The sequence below is a fragment of the Rhipicephalus sanguineus genome, chromosome 5 (genome assembly GCF_013339695.2).
Source record: "Rhipicephalus sanguineus isolate Rsan-2018 chromosome 5, BIME_Rsan_1.4, whole genome shotgun sequence".
NCBI lineage: Eukaryota > Metazoa > Arthropoda > Arachnida > Ixodida > Ixodidae > Rhipicephalus > Rhipicephalus sanguineus.
Genome location: NC_051180.1, coordinates 81,748,831 through 81,770,876, shown reverse-complemented (window position 1 = coordinate 81,770,876; position 22,046 = coordinate 81,748,831). Strand labels below are relative to the sequence as shown.

The following is a 22,046-nucleotide window of genomic DNA, read 5'->3' as shown; positions in this document are numbered from 1 at the left end:
CTTTATCCTACAGTGGACTCAAATTTCTGTTGATGATGCCGACCACAGCCTTGTTTTAACAATCAGTTTGCATAACATTTAAAGCAGTCAAATCTGTTCTAGCATCTTTGTATCCATTGTGCGAACAATGACGAAGGTGGTCAACGGTGGCGCTCATTGTGTTCATGCACAGTGCAGCCTAGCTGTGACGAATGCTCATTGCAGTGCAGACACTCGCACCTAATGTAGTTTATGTGCGATGCTATGAAAGCAAGCCTGTACAACAAAGTTATGAGAGTAATAATGGCGGTTAGTGTAGGACATGAACTCATGCAGTGCCGTGCGTTGCATGCATAATGTAGAGAATTTTGGTATGGCTCCCACCAGTGGCAATTTATTTTTTGTTGACTTTCATCTCTACACTTCAGTAAAAGACAAAGTAATTTACTCTATGTTTTACTTGGCTTCATTATCTGTTGACTTCATACAGCTGTGAATAACAAAAATCGGGCTCCTTGGTATCTGCCCTGCTTGTTTATAACATAAAATACAGGTGCTTAAGGATACAACAGAGTGCAAAGAATGACACCGATTCGAAGATGAGAATGTTCGTGGCTTGGCATGTCATTCTTTGCACTCTCTTATATCTTTAATCATACGGAACCAACTCGCCCATCAAGGCATATTGATAAAGTACATATTCATGCTGTGCATTCTCTCGTTTCAGTCTGGAAGGTACGACGTATCAACTGATCTTCTCAAACGTGTCCTGCAGTACAACAAGGTAAGGATGTTACTAATTCAACATGTGGTCGAAAAATGTTCACAAACTACTGTTTTCTTATCCATAAGGTTATTGTGCTGCATGTGTTAGCTGAACAAATAGATTTACTACAGTAGAACCCCGCTGATACGTTTTTGAAGGGACCACAGGAAATAAACGTAAGAGACGGGAAACGTAACAGCCGAAAAACAGGAAAAACGGCAAAATATTTAGTGGTACAGAATTTTATTTCAATTCTTACGAGCAGCACGAAAATTGGCGCGCTCAGCCGCGATCTAGTCGATGGATAGAAACGCGGAGCTTAGGACGGCCTCATCCACAGAAATGTAATCAACGTATGTGATTTTTTTAACACCAACAGCTGTAGGCATGAAAGAACTAAGCACACGCAATCACGACCGGCGCGGCGAGTCCGACCGCGAACCGCACGCACGACCATGCGAGCTCCAACCAGCTCGAACTCCTCCCGCTCTCTGACAAATAACGATGATGATGAGTCTACGCCAACGCGATGGCAGAAGTGAATGCCAATCTCGAAGGCCTTGCTTTCGCAAGCAATTACGTCATACACGCCATGTTTGTGCAATACAAATCTCAAAGGCTATGCTTTTGTCAATAGTAAATGCCAATCTCGAAGGCCTTGCTTTCGCGAGCAGTTACGTCATAGACGCCATCTTTGCAATTTGAATCTCGAAGGCCATGCTTTTGTTTGCATCAATTGAAAGATTCTGTTGCTTGCGCCTCTCATGCGGCTAATATTACGGTCAAACGAGGCCAAGCTGCGTGAAAATGCACCATGGCGGCTCTCTTTGGTAGTCACTCGGTCGGCTCCGAGCGCACTTCGCGACGTATCATACGGGAACGGGCCGACAGTTACGACGTAACAGCGGGGTTGCCAATACATTGTATCCTATGGGAGCTATGCCGGGACCGGCGGAAAACGACGTAACAGCCGGGAAAACGCAGCAGTGAGGAACGTAACAGCGGGGTTCTACTGTATTAAGTTAAGTGCGTAGCACATAACCTTGAAAATTATCTGTTTTCCCAAATAAGGTTATTTTCAGATTTTTTTTTCTTCTGTATGCATCAACAGGTGTCAGGAGCACGTGGTTTAGTTTATTTGGCACCATTATCATGAAAAACAATAAGACTGTGAACCTCTAATTAGCTGTTGTTTTCGGTTTCACAAATTAGGTACTACACTGCAAAGCAAAGCCAGACGTGTTTCGCGGCTTTGAAACTTGCGCTAAACATCTTGATGGCACTGATGCACTGTATTTAAATGTCAGCGGCACATGACAACATTTGTTAGCTTTTAGAATGTTGTCTGGTCGTCTACAACTTCCAATCATGGAACTAGGCCAAATTCATCAATTTACTAACAGATTTAGAGACCTGGCAAAATATTCTTATACCAACTACCAACTAGCCCGCCTTTCCATTTTGCTTCTGGCAAAATATGAATGACTTGATGGAAAATAAACACTCAAAACAGCAGCATATACCAAGATAGGATGTGGGACCAAGTACGAATGTAGGATAGACTTGCCTTTTTGAATAAAGAATATAAGTTGCTTCACTTTATTTCGTTAGCATGTTAATCTGAGCTACTGTAACAAGTACTGCATTGAAAAATATCAGGAAAGGCGTGATTTACAATCCGGCAGAGGTTGACCTCTCTTTGTCATTCTCTGGTGGTGGCTTTACTAAAGGTTAATGCTATTGGTTTACAGAAGGCAAATTTTTTTCCTTTGTAACAGGATATTCACTTTTGATTCATCAATTCAGAGCAGGTTCATATCTTCCACAAATCAATTAGGATCGACTGCAAGATCCTTTTGTAAATTGCTCCTTCTGTATCCTACCATTGAAGCATGGATTCACCTGAACATTCTAGAGAATTTCACCCGCTATGTTTGAAACCTTCCACTGTGACCAACACAAAGCATTGTCTTATACGGGCTTTCCTGGTTTGGCAAAATCTGACAAGCTTTGAATGCAATCCAAGTTCTTGCTTGGTAATTTAAGCTGCTCCACTGAAATGGCAAGCAATTGCAAAGCCTAGATGTATGTGGCTTTTCAGTAGAATATTAGAGACAACCATTTGTGAATAATTGGCTTATACTGATTGATGGTAATAAAAAATTAGTCTCTAGAGCCCGCACTTTCTTTCAGATGAGTGAGAAAGACGTCACTCGTAACCCAACTCTCATGTGTACTTGACTTTTTTTCCCCTTCACATGGCATCCTAAGTCCTGCACGAAGGCTTACGAATACATGGGCTACATCATGGAGAAGGAGCAGAATTACAAGGATGCCGCACAGTACTACGAGAACGCTTGGAAACAAGGAAGTCAGAACAACCCTGCCATTGGTAATCCTGTGATTGGCTTTGAATCCTACTTAGGGGTAGTTGTGTAATGTTTTCAAGACTAAGCAACTCAAACAACACAGAAGTTCAAAGGATAATAGAAGCAAAGCAATCAGTATTGCTTGAGCAAAGGAACATTGGAAGTGACAGGCAACATTTTGACAAGTGGACCTGTCAGGGCAACAACTGCTGACAAATGTCACTTCTTGCCTTGACAAAGGCAAGTCCCCTTGTCAAGATGTTTGCTCAAACACCGAGATGCTCCTTGGCAATGTCAACAATACGTGTAGACAACTTTCTGTAGTAGTGAAGGAACAAGTGCATTACTGAGCTAAGTCTTTTGGTAGAGTCCCACAGCACTTGTGGTCTGTTCGAATGGATACTATGTCGGCATAGCTTCAATGTGCGATAGCTTTGCATGTGCCCAAACAGCAAAGGGAGTGGAAAAGTTATGTTATATTTAACACGTAGTGGTGAAATTTGTCAATTTCGCTTTTGCGAATAAGATGCTCGTTTTTTCTTCCATTGCTTAAAATTAATGCGAAGGATAATGTTTCACATCTTTTAGGATCCCTCTTACACATGCGTGTTTTGCCTCTGTAGCATTTCCTTCACTGCTAGGTTGGTGAAAGTTGTCTGCAATGTGCTCATAAAGCATGTTAGTCATTCCTGCTCCAGCAAGCTGTTTATAATCTGATTACATGCAGTCAAATAATGTGATAAAAGGGCATCCATAACCTGCCTTTTAGCAATGCTTCACATGGAGAATTTGCTGGGGGTAGGTGACAACGTACATGTTTACGCTCCACAAGAAGAATAGAAAAAAAAATTGATTGTATAGTTTGCTTGACTACTGTCATTAATTACTTTTCTATTTTCACAGGCTACAAATTAGCTTTCAACTACATCAAGGCCAAACGATACACAGATGCCATTGATGTCTGCCATATTGTAAGAAATGTTTTTATTTTCTGTGATACAAATTTTGTGTGGTATTGCAGAATACTTCACCTCTTACGTTGAACTAGTGTACAGCATTAGCCTCCATCTTAGAATGTGACGTTTCTAAGTACCTAATAGCTGATTGAAACCATGTGCTATGCTATGACAAGAGACAGTGGAACCGGCAAGCTCTCTATGAAGATATTTGAGTCTTTATTTACTATTTATTTACCACCTAATCTTTTTTTTTCTGTAAGCAATACCATTAGAAGTGATACAAAAGCTCACTTTCTGCAGGTTCTGGCTAAATACCCAAGCTACCCAAAGATAAGGAAGGACATCTTGGAGAAGGCACGTGCAAATCTCCGCACTTGAGGAGTTCAGCATTATCATAAAAACTGGTCCGTATTTCACCGGCAACTGTTTGCATTCTTTATTTCCTAAGATCAAGTACACTGTCTTCACCGAGTACAGCTACCTTGCATGAGCGCTCCACAAAGCGTCCCCTTCACTGAGCACCGCCTTTGCTTCTCTCATAACGTATGGAATCTTCTCGTAATCAGGTAACGACTTCCACTGCTCAATGTTCACCTGAAAGAGAAGCAAAACTCGGTTGCAGCGTAAAAAGAAATGTAGTGCCCGGTCCCTCCATGTAATGTTTGTGTACTGTTTGCATGAATAACAATTCATGCACCTCAGCTTGGATTTGCATTTTGCGCACCTTGGAATGCAGAATTAAAGAAAGTCTCAGCTTGTCGTTATTAACTCAAATTCAGGAGAGGTGGCACAAGTATGTAAGATAACCTCAAGGGGATCATTAGACAACCATACTGAAGATAGACTTGAGTGCCACAAAAGCTTTAATTAAAAAAAAACATGCAGTTCCTGTAACTAAGGGCTACGTAGGACTACAGTTAATGAGATTAGTCCCATAAAAAAAATATGACTTAATGAAATGGCATGACAGGATATTGCGACTTTTAGACGTGTGCACTTGATTTAAAATGCTTTAGTGTTAAAGGGACACTAAAGGCAAATATTAAGTCGACACTGATTGTTGAAATAGCGGTCCAGAAACCTCGTAGTGCTACTTTTGTGCCAAGGAAGTGCTCATTTTGAAATAAAATCAGGTTTTAGTGGTCCGCATCACGTTAACGCACTTCAAATCACCTGTCTGAAAGCGGTCTTTCTGACGTCACTGTTGCCATGCTACCGTTGCCCACCTTTAGTGCGCGGCGCCGTGCACTGATGGCGTGCACCATTCGGGAATTCGGCAACGTCACATGCATGCGGCATTTTGTCGAACTTTCTGTCAGAGCGACTTTCACGAGCGCGCAAAACACATGCGGCAGTACGCGATACCGAAACTACCACTGAGACGCGACCGTATGAGCGAAGCCAGACGACAGGCGAAGCGCAGTTCAGCGAAAACGAAACCTTTGAACCACGCGCGCCGTTCCCCATGGCAATGCCAAAGAGGTTCTTTTTTCCATGAAGCAAACATAAACGAACAAGCAGCATTTTATTACGTCTCTTGATGCACGGAAGGTTCTTTTTTTATTGCAGCTAGTTCGATTACTAGTGATTAATTGTAGTCGGACGCTCTCATGTCATCGGGATCATTTCCAAAATGTCCCACTTATGGCGCACATCGTGCGATACATTTAGCTTATTTGCTCGGTAAGCAGTGCACTCCTGTTGATAATATTGCCATTTTAGACGTTGTCATATATTGAGCTTTCACTCTGACATAAATTGTTATTTGCCTTTAGTGCCCCTTAAAGGTCTATCATTTGGTCTCACTAATGATGAACGCATATCCAGTATATAAAGATATGAAAGCGAGGTGAGAAATTTACCAAAAGTGGGTGGTAGCCCAGTGTTACGAGATGCCGCAGTTTGGTTGAAACACTTCCTTTCAGGGCCGATGTGTGTCTCCAATAACTCTTGTGATCTGCAGTCAGGACCACCAATCTAAAAATAAAGGAAAAATCGAAGCACAAAAAGTGACATCATTATAGCACTTCAGACCGCAAGTGTACAGCTAATAGAGGTTCAAGGAAAGGCATGTACTAATTATGAAACACACACCAAGATAGAGAAAGAAACTTTCTTTAAACACTGGAACGTGGTCATCACAATGAATTGTGATCATTATATTTAATGACTAGCAAAGACAGTGACATGTATTATTTTGGGATTGAAAAAAAAATCTATGAGGGAGACAGCGGAAATTCAGCAAACAATAGTATTTTGAAACAGCAAGTCTCAGAAGAATTTCCCAACAGTCATTCGAAAGCACGAAAAAAACAAAACAGTGGAGCCATTCTTATGATTCGAAACAACAGTGCAAATGAACCACAGAACTTGTCACGATTGTGTAGTTGCTATGGGAACCTTTGGGAAAGCCTAAAGTCAGGCAGAAAACAGATTCTGCTCTTAATGGTGAGTGAAACTGAGATTGCGTTTTGGAGGCCCTTTGTTATATTTCTTTTTCCAGGCTGGCTTAAATAATATGCTGTGAGCCCACTACAGATTGCTGAAGCGTAGTCATATGTTTATAAGATGGACACTATGTTTGCTTCACAATTATGTGCCACTTCTGAGTCCAGTTACCTTGTAGCTGCCCATTAGTGCCCCATCTGGTTTGAATTTTGCTATAACAATACTGTTAATAATACTGGATACAGAACTCATCATTACGGCAACATCAATGGGACTATAGAAAACATGCTTGACCTTGAATTCTTGATCCCTACAGTTGGTGCTTTACGAGTGTTGTGAATGTCAAAGGAACATCACAACTACTTCCACACACATTGCCAAAGACTAGTACAATCTTTGTAGGATGTGTGAGTCAGCTAGAATTAAGAAATGGTTCATGTACACTTCAGAGTGAAGGAACCAATAGTAGCTACCAGAGTGAAACAGTGTATGTACTGTAACACATACAGTTGGGTGAAGACAGCGTCTCAATTTGCAAATATGCTGGTACTATATAACTTACACCTTGGCATCTTCAGGTACTTTTAAATCTTCAATGTAGGAATAACCACCATCAGATGCTGATGCCAGTTGGGTGTTTATGGCCACGGGATACTCGCCTTTTCGCATGACCACAGCAAAATCTGAATTTGTGGAAGGAAAAAAAACGTGTAAATGTGACGTATGAAATGCTTGCCTTTTTATGACCTAAAGAATTAATTTAGTACATCTCATCAGCCTATGAGTCACTTTGATATGAAATGCTACTTAAGCACTTTTACTAGATATATAAATGCTCTTGCATGAAGCAGCATTAAGAATACTATTATGTGAACCATAAAGTCTTTTTAAAAAGGAAAGCAACAAAATGCAAAAGGTGTAAAATAAGCTTGCCAGTTGTATGCTAACATGTGTACACATTACGAAAGCTTACTGATTTATCCAAATAATTCAGTCAGTCATTTATCCTAACAGCTGGGTGCTGATGTTTTAAAACTGAGATGTCTTCATATGCTATGTTATTCAAGATAGTGTAGCATTAGTCCAAAGGATCAACATTATATGGCTAGGAAAGTCACGGTGAAGGAGAGTTCATAGCCCATGCACATTTGTCATCAAATCCCAGGTGTTTGCAGAACTGCCTGTAAATGTAATTAATGGCGGGTTTCCAAACTCTAATAACTACAAGCAAAGTACAAAGTGGCGTTTTTACTACGCCTTCTAGATCACTGTAGTAGGTCAAATGATCAATGCATGTGTTTCTTTCTTTAAAATCATTTCTGGCTCAATTACCTGATACATAGTATGTTTACTGCTCCTTTGAGTCATTTCCATTATGCCAATGACACATGCAATTACAAGCTGAGAACACAACCTAGCAGAGATTGTGATAATACTTTGGAAGAACTTTCCAATGCTACAGTTAGTGTCTCATAGGAGTCACACAGGCAAAGCTAAGGCAGCTATGGATGGTTTACTCATTTCTAGTACCCTCAGTTAACGGATATATCAAATAAATAAAAGTATCAAATGTATGTAATCTAGCTAGTTATGTGGTGTGGCCTTTGAACAAATTGAGAGTTAAGCAAGACCCTAACAGCTGTTGTTGCAAAATAAGCACCCAAGACAATACCTCATTAAAATAAAATTCCGGGGTTTTATGAGCCAAAACCAAAATATGATGACGAGACATGCTGTAGTGGAGGACTCTAGGTTAAACTTGATCAGCTGGGGTTCGTTAAAGAGCAGCTAAATCTAAGTACACAGCTGGTCTTGCATTTCGCCACCATCGAAATGCCGCTGCCATGTCTGAGAATCGAACCCGCATCCTGAAGCTTAGCAGCACACCACCTTACCTGCTAAGCTGCCATGGCAGGTACAACACCCCGTTCCTAACTCACCAATGAAGTAGCCATGCCTTGTCCAGAGCCCTGCCGCGACAAACTGCGCTCCTCCGAGAGCAACTTCAAGACTCTTCTTTAGGGGAACCAGCAAGTTGCTCTCTTCAGCTGCTACTTCGATGGCTTCTCTCCGCAGTCTGTCGGGTAAGACTGGCCCTTGGTACTCCTTGAGGTCGATGCGAGTGCACTGTTCCAACTGGAGCAAGTTGGTCAGCATTGCCGGCCACTTCTTGCCAGACGCTGCCAAAAATCAAATGACGAAGACTGCTGCAAAGTTTCTCAGCAGCAAACTTAAAAGGCCTCTGCAACACTTTTTAAGGTAACCATAGAATGGCTTCATTAAAGGAGTTTATTACCTCACAAATCGACTGCCGCGAAAAATTTTAGAATTCGTCAAGTACGAGCAGAGTTACAGAGATCTGTCACACGCTGTAATAGCTTTCTCTCTTCTCTCGTCCCTACGAGCACGCTGGAAGCTAAGCAGGGAGGGCAGGCATGAGAGAAAGATGATACGTCAAGCGCATGTCATGGCCTTGAGCATTTTTTCTCTTTTCTTTTTCTTTGAACACGCGGCTTCTTTCACTGTGATTGCGAGCGCGCGCGCGCGCGGGGGCATGGTGGCCTCCCGCCGCGGTCACAGTAACTAAGCAGCTCGCGATGCTCAAATCGGCCAATGGCTGTGAACTTGGGTATATGGCGCGGTCATTCGGGTATATGGCATCATGTGGAGAAAGAAGAGGAAACTATTTCTAGCTCACTTTGAGAATTAACTGTAAATTCCAGGCCGCGTGTTGCGCTATAATGTTCGGCTCGCACGTTCTCAGGAGCCTCGATTACCAATCAGCAGCATTTTCTGACCATGCTGAAAAAGTGTTGCAGGGCCCTTTTAAACTTAAAGCGGTAACCAGGTGAAATGCACAGCCAACATATCCTCATTGCGAAGTCACTCTGACTTGGTGCATTAGTCTTGTGTTGTGACGATCGCAGTGGTGGCTCAAACGTGTGCCAAAGGACATTTTATTTCATCGGTACTGTACACATACATACACATACACAAAACTTATCTCTAGCTAGAATTACTTTATACACATAGTAGTGTGCAAAATGTGCCCAAACAGTCCTGCGCGAAAATATTTGTTAGAGAAATTGATCTGACGTAGTGAGATAACAAAGATTGATGAGGAAAAGGTGCCTAGCATCTCCTGGTAAAAACATTTGTAAAGATATGCATTTGCCTCAGTGATGCCTCAAGCCTCTACACATCATTTCTTGCACCAGAGACCCAAAGCCATCATGTTGCCTATGTCGACATAACATTTCAATGGAAGCATAGTTTTGCAGTTAACTACGGAACTATGTGGGGGCACTACTTACACTTGTGTACAGTTGACTGACTTAGTAAAACTTTGGAATTACATAAAATATTTATCCTAGTTATTTAGTTTATATTTAAAAAGTTACCTGAAATGAGGGGAGCACAAATTTGATCAAATTGTGGGGTTTAACATGCCAATACCATTATGAAGCACGCAGTAGTTAAGGTTCTTGGTTAATTTTGACCACGTAAGGTTGTTTAGCATACACGGGTGCCTTTGCATTTCACCCCCAACAACTGCTATGGCCAGTAAGTTTCCTCTGTGAAGTTAGCAGTGCGACACTTTAGCAGCTAAGCTCCTTCTTACCCACTGCTAAGCCATGGTGTGTGGAAGGGGAAGGTGAAACATGAGCCAACTACAATCGAGGTCACTACAACTGTGACTACAGAGCACAGTGTCAGTTCACAGCACTCCTACAGAAAAGAAGACTGCTAATTCTTAATGTAAACGTCAACATTCTGAATTATAAAACAATTTTTTTGTTTTGTTTAGCAATTTCCAGCTTCAGTTGTTAAACACCATCGAGTTGCTGGCAACTCATTGTGACACCATGACTGTATGAATGACAGTGAGACCTATTTAGTATCTTTCAAATTCCAAGGTTGCCAGATCTCAATAATAATTGTTGGGGTTTTACGTGCCAAAACCACAATATGATTAGGAGGCATGCCGCAGTGGAGGGCTCCGGAAACTTCGACCACCTGGGGTTCTTTAATGTGCACCTAAATGGAAGTACACAGGCTCTAGCATCTCGCCTCCACCGAAACGTGGCCACCACGACCAGTTGGCAGATCTTGCACGCATGAAAACATTACAGAAGGGGGTTGAAAAGGCAAAATCATTGGGAAGCATCGTGCTCTCACCCTTGAACCTTGCCTTGTTGAGGAACTGCTCGTCAAAGGCCCGCCCCAGCAACTCCTTTGGAAAGCAGTGCAGCCTCGCCAAATTCGCCACCAGCCTCGTGAAGACTTGCGGGGCAAGGAGCTCCACGGTGGAAATTTTTTCCTGACAGGATGCCAGAATGCGGGCGGCCTCACGAAACAGATCCGTGTGTTTCGGGCAGGCGGCCACCAAGTCTGCGAAGCACACCACGGAGACCCTTTTGTCTTGGATGATGTTTTCCTCTTCCTTGACAATGCGCTCTGCCACGTACTCCGACAAATGCGGTGTGGCATATTCGTGCCTGTAGCAGCAATCGAGCACCAAGCTCAGCTCCGACAAAGGCCAGTGGTTATCCGTGCTGTGATGAACGATGGCTTCCAGCAGAGATGATTTCCGAGAGTCTCGCATCAAGCTCGCAAGAATAGCCCTGATGGTCTGGGTAAGTTGAAGGGAAAGCAAAGGACCAGCCAATATTATTGAACGAAAAGCAGGAATTATCAATATGTTTTCCACACGTTGCTATGTATCACTCATACATGTAATCATCTTTGAGGACTTCACAAAACGATTTATTTTTAATGAATATTGCTGTTAACTACTGCACTGTAATGTATAAATGTCCAGTTTCTTCAAAGGAGTGCCACAAAATTTCTGCCTCTCTCTTCTGTTTCTCTCCAAATGGCAATATTTATTCAGAGATTGCAGTGTGAGGCCTAAAATGAACTAGCACATTTAGAAATTGAAACAAGTGTCAAGTATGGTAGAATGGCTGTGTGCATCGGCTATTTAACACTATCGCGTTAAAATGAGTATGTAGAAAGTGGTACATTTTTCATAGTGAGGTTAAATGAATGCACTCTACTGCATCCCCTTTCAGCAGCAAGGAAAGGTGAGACACATACCTTGGGGGCGTACGATGATAAATTCTCAACCATTATCTGTTCACATCCTCTCACCAATTCCTTGACCGAGGGTACCGTGAAGGAAATTGAAGGGCTCATGCCTACAGTGATGACAACTGTGGCTGCCTGTTCTGGGTCCAGTTTTGGGAGCGCTGAAAGCAGGCTGATGGCCATTTTCTTTGGAAGGAGAAACAAAAATAAGGATTGACAAAAATGAAGGTTTCAGTTTACTCAGCCCTTGTAAAGTCAGCAATTCCAACAGTAGTGAGATTGCTCTGGAACATCATGCGTGCAGTGCACTGGACAAATGCCGCATTGCGAAATAATTTCGTCTGATTTTCAGCTGATATTTCACTATGAAAGCATTCTTTGCACTAACGATATAGTGGCACATATTAAGAACACAACAATGAGAATTTGGCCTGTCTATTCACGCATACCATTCAGTATTACCATTATTGTTAAAGCTCTTAACACAATAGAAAAATATCACATACAATTGCAGCAAACAGTTCCAAATTACTATTACCTTTATTTCTTGAGCAGCTTGGTCATGTGTACAAGAATATATAAATCCTATTCCCTGACATAATGCAGTCAAGATACACGAAACTTGTACAAAGACTGCAGTGTTTTAATACACCTTAGGCTTGGATGGAAGTTTTAAACGTGCATCATCCATCTCAAAATCTAAACAAGGCAGACGTTCAGGGAAGATGGATGCTAATGTGATGAGAAGTGGCCGAAGAAGGAATGTCACTGGAACCATAGTTCGGACAAGTGCACTTGTCTTCGTCAGGGAAGCATTTGCCTTCCATAAAAACGCTGTTAAGAAAGGCAGTTGCTAGCCTAAAGAAAACAAGTTGTCTTGGTGAAACGTTAGCTTCAGCAGCATTCCCTAATCAATGATTCATCAATATTGAAATGTGATCTACACAGTGTTGTCTCAATTGTCAACAGTAAAAGAACTTGTTGCTGGGCTAGTTGGTAAACCATTTAAAAAACTGCATTGTATGTGTTTGGTGCCTGCGTATGTGGGTGTGTGAATGTGATGTGTGTTTGCGCTCAATTAATTTTTCAATTGTTGACAAACAACTTGTAATAACCTAACACTGCTCAATCATGTGCTGAAGTGTGCAATGAACGTAACCATAAAAAAGAAAACGGCACGTTAATGTTGCTAAGTGCTGCTTCAAAATGTCTTTTTCCTTAAGTACGGCTGTGCAGCAAAAAAACACACGGACAACAAAGAAGACACACCCAGCATGATTGCGCTGGGCGCATCATCTCTGCTGTCCGTGTCTTTTTTTGTTGCGCAGTCGTACTGAAGTTATGAGTTACCAACTTGCCCAAAGTTCTGCTCTAATTAAGTCTTTTTCCTAAGATTAAAATTATTAATGACTCTCTTTGGTGTCATAAGTAAGCAAGAGTTAAAGGGGCCCTGCAACACTTTTTCCGCATGGTCAGAAAACGCTGCCGATTGGTAGTTGAGGCTCCTAAAAACACACGAGCCAGACATTATAGTGCAGCATGCGGCCTGGAATTTATGTAAATTCTCAAAGTGAGCTAGAAGTCATTCCCTCTTCTTTCTACAAGTGATGCCATTTACTCAAATGACCACGCCATATACCCAAATTCACCACCATTGGCTGATTTGGCCATCGTGAGCGGCATAGTTACCATGGCTGCTGCGGGAAGCCACTACGTGCCCGCTTGCGCGCTTACGGTCACAATGAAAGTAAGCTACGCGTTTGAAGGGGGAAAAAAAAGGGCTCAAGGTCATGACGTGCACATGAGGTAACTTCTTTCCCCCATGCCATCCCTTCCTGCTTAGCTTCCAGCACGCTCGTCGGGACAAGAGAAGAGAGCAAGCAATTACAACGTGCGACAAATCTCTGTAACTCCGCTCTTACTTGACGAATTCTAAAGCTTTTTGTGGCAGTCGACTAGTGAGGCAATAAACGTTTTGTTGAAGCCATTTGGTGGTTACTAGAAAAAGTGTTACAGGGCCCTTAAGTCCCAAAATGGGAAAAAAAAAGGTGTATGGAACAAGAAGTGGAAATACCTCAACAAGGGTAGGATCCAATTCTTTCCTATAAGCGAACTTGAAACAGCGTACAACATCGTGAACATTGGTGAAGTCCAACTGGATGGGAAGCTGAGCTTGGAACACAAGAGGAATAGCTATCTTCAATGCGTCGGTTATTGAAGAGCTTGACTTCTGCCACTGAAGGAGCATGTCGAGAAATATGAGCTCTGACAATGACAAACTGTTGATGCTGTGCTTTAGCATTTGGCCAATGGCCTGGACAAGGGCAGTGTTGGCAGGAATCTGAAAAACTGTGCAGAACTTGAGCAACGATAACACCTCTTGCGTCTCGTAAAAGCGCATCCGCTTTAACGCCCTGTTGCATAATTCTCGGAAGCCCGGATGAGAAGTCAAGCTCTTGAAGTCCGCTGGTTTAGGCTGCTGCCTGGAATGAAATAATGACTGTGGTACTAAATTCAGGAGACCTACAGCAAGCAACAGTCACGTTTTTATGCATACCACAATGAGGTACTATCATAAATAGAGTTCTAGCTAATCCAAAGTAAAACACACACACACACGGATGTATGTACCAATTTCCAAACCAATTACCATCAGCAATTATTATTTGGACAGTTCTCCGTTCTCTAGATCAAATGTAGTGTGCGCTGATCAGCTCACTTTCTGGGTAGACTATATTCCCTTTTCAATGACAAATGTACTACATGTTGCTGCCTTTTCTGTTATTATGGATAACATTGAGTCACCAAGTCTACGATATACATATTGCTAATTAGAATAAGCTAATTCTTGCCGTAGTTTCCAATAACGTGCATCAATCAATATTGTTCTTGCAGCTAGCTTACTTGATCACATCGTGAAGGCACGTAAACGCCGTCAGCACTTGGGCATTGTTCATTACTCGGTGGTGCTGACCGACTAGATCGAGAAGTCTGTCAACGTTCTTCGCCCTCTGTAGTTGTTCCGTGAGGATATCTGAAAGATATACGAAGTTTGAGGTCGCAGTTTGTGTCGTGGCACCAAAGCGTACACAGAAGAAAATAGCGCGGTTCAGTTTACCTGCGTCTTTCGAAGGTGCACTAGGTGCAAGAGGAGCCTTCGATGTGATTGTAGTCGAGATCATCTGGTCACTCGACGATACATCCGACGAAAGTAACCTGAACGCCGGCAGCCGTCTAGGTGCTACAGCCTGCTGCGCGATGCCCCGGTACAATATAGAAGGTATTCGCCTCAGCATTTTGCACCTGTAAACACGTTGGTACGCCGTGAGCAGCTTGAAATAAAACTACCGCTTGCACACGATCACTGCCTGCTTTGAGCTTGCGCTGCACTTCATTCAACCTTCGTGCCATGCTTTAGTAGAGGAGTCGATCACTTACCTCGCTTAGACCAAACTTTCCTCTTTGCAACAGCCAAACTATTCCTAGGACGTTCGGTTTCTGTGCCGGCATTCACATAGCGGCGAACGTGCTAGCAAACACCGGAGATTCCATCGCGAGCGCAGTTTCCATTGCTTCGATCTTCACCCGATTGCGCACATGGACGCGGCCATTTAAAAGGAGACTACTAAGAAGTCGATCGCAAATCCAAAAGTCGAGTCCAAGCCGCAACATCATGGTTTCGGTTTCCTTTCGGGAGCGCTGTCATTTTCAACCAGGGTGCTCTCGACGTTGTCATCGTGCTAAGTTGCAAAGTCATACTTTCTGCAACCTAAAATTTTACGCTGAGATATGTGTGCCAGTTCGCTTCTCTAGGACATCGCAAAGTCTTCGAAAAACGCGGAGGTTATATACTTGGACTCGCGCGAAACTCTGCAAAGAAGGCGTGTTTGCGGGACACCATCAAGTGCACTATCGTAAGTTCGACATACTTTCTAAATATTCGGTACTTGTAGCTTGAACTGAGGGCTTCCTACACAAGCCCGTAAATATCAAAACACGAGGAATGCATTCGCGAAATATTTTCACTGCGACATCGCACAGCAGCTTGGTATCCCCCGCGGCGGCTGCGTTTTCGATGGAGATTAGATTTAGGTGCTCGTTAAAGAACCCTAGGTGGTCGAAATTTCCGGAGCCCTCCACTACGGCGTCCTTCATAATCATATCGTGGTTTTGGGACGTTCAATCCCAGATATTATTCGTTTGGCATCCCTCTTGCGTTGTAGCACGGCTGAAAGTGAACTTACCCTTGGTTACTGATAGTAATGAAAACCTCAGAATATGCTGTGTTGGATTGTTATGGTAATGGAAACATTTGGCAGCGAAAAAAAAGAAGAAAAATTCACAGCATATCCACGTGGTGAATGATGATGAGTGGGGTGAAGCTCCGAAGAGAATCATCGGTAAACCGTGAATCTTCTGTGTAACGCCCCATCAATCATCATATAAAGAGTGAGAAACACTGTGTGTATATTACAAACATCAAACTTTTATTTTTCTTAATTAGATGATGCTTGGCTTGCGTTGTCCCTTCATTATCGCGGCTTTATGGTCCGTCAAAAATAGGGATAGCGGTTCCTGTACGGGTTGCAACTGGAAATTTGAAAATACCAGGTCTATACACGTCCATCGGATGGTCGTTGGTTTCATATGATCAAAGGACGTGCACGTGAGAGCATATTTGGCTGCCATGTGTTGTATTAACCACTCGTTGTTCTTTTCGGTAATATCGACAATCAGGTCACCAACACAAATGGATCTATTCTTGTACTGTCATAATTACACAGTGCCGTGTCAATGAATGTCTTGATATTCCCACTCGACAAATTAGGTGCAAGGTACATGGTCATGATGATGCATCCATCAAAATCGATGGCAGCATATTCACCGTTGTGGCTCTGTGTCGTTGGTAGTAGTTTCAGATCTTGTGCCTTTTGTGTTTGTTTGACGTATACGGCATCCCGGCCGCGGCGGCTGCATTTTCGATGGAGGCGAAAATGTGTGAGGCCCGTGTACTTAGATTTAGGTGCACGTTAAAGAACCCCAGGTGGTCGAAATTTCCGGAGCCCTCCACTACGGCGTCTCTCATAATCATATCGTGGTTTTGGGACGTTAAACCCCAGATATTATTATTATTATTGTTATTATTATTATTGACGTATACGGCCACGCCACCTGCAGGACGCTCTGCATCATCGATGCACACGACTGGAACGTATCCTTTGATATACGGTCTTTTGGCGTTCCACGTCTCGGTAAGACAGAGAATGTCCACCGCAGTAAGTATGGGGTCCCGTTCCACACCGTCAATGAAGTCAATGTTTGTTGTAATCATGTACGGTTTTCCAAGTACGATGAGAATCTCTCTGGGGAGGTTGGCAAACTCGGTGTGTCACATCTTCTGTACCTTAGATATCGCCTTCTCGAGGGCATCTTGATTTGAATATCCGATGTACGTGTCGTCCGCTTGCAACGATACGACATCTTCTCCTCCATGGTGGGTAGTGAAGGTATTGAATTTATTGACCTCTTCGTTGGAGTAGAAGCTTCTTATCGCAGCAGGTGGCACGCACCAAGTCTTCTTCTGCGGTGATGAATCAACTCTCGACTAGCTGGACCACATGCTCGTCTAGCGCTCTCCCGTATCTAATTTTTGTAAGGAGAGCAGGGAATGAGGCATCCGATTGTCTGACAATGTGGACGAGTGGAGCGAAAGAGAAAGCGCGCCAAGAGGGAGCCTCATGGCGTGTTACTTCTCAAATGTTGTCTTCGGGCGTCGTTGAAAACACGAGACATAGTAAAGAAGAAAGACCGCCACACAGGCGAACACGCACGAGAGTCTCACTCGTCAACTTCGTCTTTTTCTTCTACTGCATACCAGAACGCACGCTTCTCACGAACTACAGGTGGCTACTACAAACAAACAAACGGAGGATGGACAGACCCACGGCATAAGGAGCTTCACCCCTAAAAGAAGCTGCCAATGCCACAGTTGGGCGTCATTGATTTATTTGTCGAACCTCCATTCATTGTGATTGCTAGAGGTATGAATGGTTAAAGCATGAATGAAGAAGGTCAACACGCGTGTCATAGTTTTTTACAACACTTTGCACCTAATGTGTATATGCGAAGCTGCGATGAGTTTTCCATCCATGCATGCTGCCCAAAGACATTGGAAGGCACGACACACAACACTTCTGCAATTTTAAGAAGTGACAAGTGTAAATGCAATAGAGAAGACGGCCTTTAAAACTAGCTTTGTTATTATCCAATACCCCAACTACTTCGGGTATCCCTGTATAGTTCAGTTTCTTCGTGTTAGCAAAATTCATGGAATGTACTGCACCAACATGCTGTTGTAGCGAAATGCCACTGCATCAAAAAAGGCTCTCTTCATCTGGCTTTTTAATGTCTGTTTCCGTTTGCATTTTGTGCCTGCCAGCGAGGAAGACCAACTACAATCTTAATTTGCTTGCACTGCTCATATTTAACTGCGATTGCCAAGAAAAAAATATAAGTATATGTGTGTGTTTCACAAAAACAAATGGACATACGAATAACTTGATGTCAGCAAAACACTCACTCACCATTACAACTGTACACCAAAGCTGAGAGATAAAACATTGACTTTATTAAAACATAAGAAACATGTAAATATACAATGCCAACATGGCCCCCTTGTAAAAATGAACATAGTAAAGCATGACACCAATGATAAAAATGTACCTTGTAAAGTAGGCACATATAGTTTAAAAAATCAAGACTATTTTGATCATGAACCACCATAAAAAAAAAAAGCTGTTTAGGGCTGGAAAGTATGCATTTTTACATATTTTGGTTGTGCACACAATACACACATATGCGGTCAAGCAAAACTTACAACCCTGATAAAGCTGTGCACTGTTAGTGCAGAATACATTGAAGGTCAGAATGGCAAACTATATAGCAGTCCATGTCTGTACTTTGTACTGACTTAAGTTTTGGGGATCTTTGGCACAGAAAGATCTGAAGTTTGAAATCCGTTCGAATATGACAACTTATGCACGGTACTACAGTGAAATTTGAAAAAAAAAAACACCACATGTACGTAAACACTCTGGGTAAAACGAGGTAAAAAAAAGTGACTAAAAGAAATAAAGCATGGCAGCGACTTATTGTGGATACATCCAAATACACATAAAAAAATGCCACATGTGGAAAGAATCGTTGCCGAAGTGTACCCCTGATAAGCCACTTAAAAGCAAGAAAACCTTAGTTCATATGGTGCATTTGTAGTCAGGTATTGCGCCATTAGCACCTCATGTGATCCGATGTGTGATTGAATATGTATATATAGGGAAAAAAAAAAGAAGACCCTCTCAGAGAGGTGCATAGATAGCTGCAAGGTATGCTGAATCTATTGCATGTCATTACTCCCATCGCATACAGGCAGAACAGTACTACATAATGTCAGCAATCAAACTATGTATAAAGGTCTAGACCTAATATAGGACACGCATACTTCCTTAAAACGCATGTTTCCCACAGGCAACGTCATACAGTGCACACTACAAAAGCAGTTAACGTTGAAGACTACAAGGCGTGACCATCGTGAAGTTCCTAATAACATTAAGGTTTCCTACTAACACTACAAGATGGAACTGTGGCACTGCGATCATGGTGATGATGGTTAGTGAATAGACTGGTTTAAGCTTCATGCTTTTGGCTTACTGACATTCTCATGGCTTTGTTTACTACATTTTTTCTCTGTCTTTACTGACTTAAATTTTGAAACCATCCTATTTTCTGAATGCAGAGGGCAAGCTGTGCACACACATCACCCTGAACTGTAGGCTTTATAATGATAGATTTTGTTAAGTATAATTATTTTACAAAGCCACTACAACATTAGCAGCCAGAAGAACAAACGTGAGGCAGATCCATGCACTACCCACAATTACCAGTCGGGCTGATCCACCACACTTGCAGCTCCTGTCAACACTAGCAGCAAAGTTCCACCTAGTAATTTTTTTATGAAACTCTATGCTTAATAGGATATGGTTACAGGAAAACAGGGATTCGTAATGCCTTCACGTGCATTTAATACATTCAGTTCTTAAAGCTGAGATTGTACGGTAACCCAGGCCAGAAACTAACAAAGGCGGCTGGCACAATATGGCAAACCATACTAAAGAAGTGACACAGCAACATTTGACATATCTTGCAAGAACTCCTTGTATAAAGACAGGTCCAGACCCTCCTGGCAAGTTAACAAGCTACAACATATGCATTAACAAAGATTTCTCGTGAGGTAAGCAATATGAACAGTAAAGGTCGCTTTGGTTACGTGTTTAAAAAGAAAGTACAAGGTGACAACACAGCCTATGGGAACACCCAGTCTATAGATACACAGCAGCGCTAAAATTTCCTCCTCCAATATCTACTGACATTGTATTGATTAAGAAGGAGTGGGAGTGTACCCATATACACATAATAACTTCCTGTACACTTCACCGAGTGCACCGAACACTGATGGCAGTTACATTTTCAGACATAGCTCGAACCATGCCGCCATCTAATACGATAGCTGTTCACTGCAACTGCCAGGCAAGTAGCAACATTTTCAGTAGCACATCCTAACAGCAGGTCATATTGTTCAAGGCACAAATAAAATAAAGCATGGCACAGTTCATCTCACATAGACAACACAATAAAGCAAGAATGAGCAAAAAGATAGTATGTGTGATTCAGTATTGTGACCCTGCATGTAAAAGTATATTCGATGCATAGCCTCGTGAAAATCACTCATTCACTGCAAGACTGCCCTCATGTCTACAGGTGTATGATATACAAGCCTTGTGCAAATTCAGTGAATTCCTATTCCACTTATCATAAATATGTCACACTAAACAACCCTGTTAAAGGCCAGATGCAAGTCATACAAACATTCATACATACATATACAAACAAGACTATGCAACAGAACTCACTTTGGGAAAACGTTTATAAAAACACATGGAAAAGAGCCTGCGGTAGCAGAACCAGACTGGTATGAAAGCAGTCAGATTAAAAAAACATAAACACGTGCTCAGGCTGCTAATCAGCTTGATCAGAGCTCCTCCTGGATGTTCTGAAACAGTAATAATGTGAAGTATGCAAACGACAATTACAAGTGCACGGAATATTTGTGCACTTTATGCATATCTCAGTTCGGCTACGTGGTTGTGCTGACAAGCTTCACAGAACTTTTACCAGACAGGGCCAGAAAATACTCTTTCAAGTGTGAAAGAGCAACAGGTTACCATGACTGAAGATCCCATGCACACTCATTGTGTAATTGCATTCGACAGGCAAAATAATAACTACGGCATTTCCGTAAGGCCACAAGGAAGCTTTACTGCGTTGCTACCACTGTACTGTTACTACTACCACTTTGGCTATGTGCCAGCTTCGGCACATGCTAACTAGATCATGTTGTACGCACAGCTCGGTTGACATAGCCAGCATGTGTAAAAGGTTGGCGGCTGGCGAAGTGAAGCAGTATTGGTTATAAAGAGGGTAACCACATTCAAAATCGGGTGTGGTTGGACTAGTGAAAGGGACAAGAAGCTTGCCCGCAATTATTGTAGCAATGAATGATATGTTATGTGAGAAAGCCTACGGTCATCATAATGGTGGATACCGTGCAGAGGAAAAAATTATTTCACGATACTACGCAGCTCCTCCTGGCAAGATGTTTGTGTTTCTTATTTTAAGTACTACATTGCACTTTAAAGAAATAACCCGCCATGGCTGAGGCTTGGAGTACCAACATACCAGCAGGGGAGTTTTTTTCGACTTCTAACTTCTTTCGCAGTGGATCGAGGTCATAGACCTCTACGTACTAGGCGAAATAGTACTTGCAAGTGTCAGAGTGCCCCAAGTAATTTAATAAAAAAATTCATAAACAGGGGGTGGGTGCTTGAGCCAACGTTTCGACAAGTGGACTTGTCTTCTTCAAGGCTGGAACTGATTTCTTTAGCTATCGTGTGTATATGCTTCGTGCCCTCTCCAGAGTGGGGGTGGGGGAGGGGGGGAGGAGAGGCCGCCATGAAGAACTGTTTGAGTCATAAGAAAGGCGGGGGAAAAGAAAAAAAAGCAACAAAAAATGGGTGGGAGAGAGGGGGTGTACGTTTCACTGAATGATTGTCAGTGGAAGCACGTGGCAATTTAATTATAGTAGTTCAGCCCAACGAGAGTTAAGCCCTTCTTCTAGGAATTTCGAAGCTACTATTATTAAAATCCCGTTTTTTGTTCCTTTTTTTTTTCCCCGGCTTTCTTATGACTCGCATAGTTCTTCACGGCGGCCTCTCCTCCCTCCTCTCCCACCCCCAATCTGGAGAGGGCACGAAGCATATACACACGATAGCTAAGGAAATCAGTTTCAGTCTTGAAGAAGACAAGTCCACTTGTCGAAAC

General features: G+C 42.5%; 2 protein-coding genes across 2 annotated transcripts in view; one reads left to right on the top strand and one right to left on the bottom strand.

Moving 5' to 3' along the window:
* The window catches only part of LOC119393865 (tetratricopeptide repeat protein 21B), a 40,003-nt gene extending 35,502 nt beyond the window's left edge, over positions 1 to 4,501 (top strand). Inside the window, exons 33-36 of the mRNA XM_037661046.2 lie at positions 707 to 763; positions 3,017 to 3,137; positions 4,018 to 4,085; positions 4,374 to 4,501. Of these exons, the coding sequence (XP_037516974.1) occupies positions 707 to 763; positions 3,017 to 3,137; positions 4,018 to 4,085; positions 4,374 to 4,451 (324 nt within the window). The 3' untranslated portion in view covers positions 4,452 to 4,501. The remainder of the gene's footprint in view (positions 1 to 706; positions 764 to 3,016; positions 3,138 to 4,017; positions 4,086 to 4,373) is intronic.
* LOC119393867 (FAST kinase domain-containing protein 2, mitochondrial) lies at positions 4,485 to 15,245 on the bottom strand. Its single transcript, XM_037661048.1, has 10 exons — positions 15,051 to 15,245; positions 14,731 to 14,915; positions 14,517 to 14,646; positions 13,687 to 14,095; positions 11,622 to 11,798; positions 10,701 to 11,154; positions 8,462 to 8,701; positions 7,084 to 7,204; positions 5,936 to 6,050; positions 4,485 to 4,667 (listed from the first exon to the last, which is right to left on the bottom strand). Exons 2-10 carry the CDS (start codon positions 14,906 to 14,908, stop codon positions 4,551 to 4,553), a joined length of 1,941 nt encoding a protein of 646 aa, XP_037516976.1. The 5' UTR covers positions 14,909 to 14,915; positions 15,051 to 15,245; the 3' UTR covers positions 4,485 to 4,550.
* Positions 15,246 to 22,046: the final 6,801 nt, after the last annotated feature.

Bases quoted from the DNA above. Each gene is read 5' to 3' on its own strand.
- LOC119393867 (XM_037661048.1), bottom strand. From the start codon at position 14,908: ATGCTGAGGCGAATACCTTCTATATTGTACCGGGGCATCGCGCAGCAG. The intron at 14,096-14,516 runs GTAAGCTAGCTG...ATTTCATTCCAG, and splicing joins TGCCTTCACGATGTGATCAA to GCAGCAGCCTAAACCAGCGG. The intron at 11,155-11,621 runs GTATGTGTCTCA...CAACTTACCCAG, and splicing joins TATCATCGTACGCCCCCAAG to ACCATCAGGGCTATTCTTGC.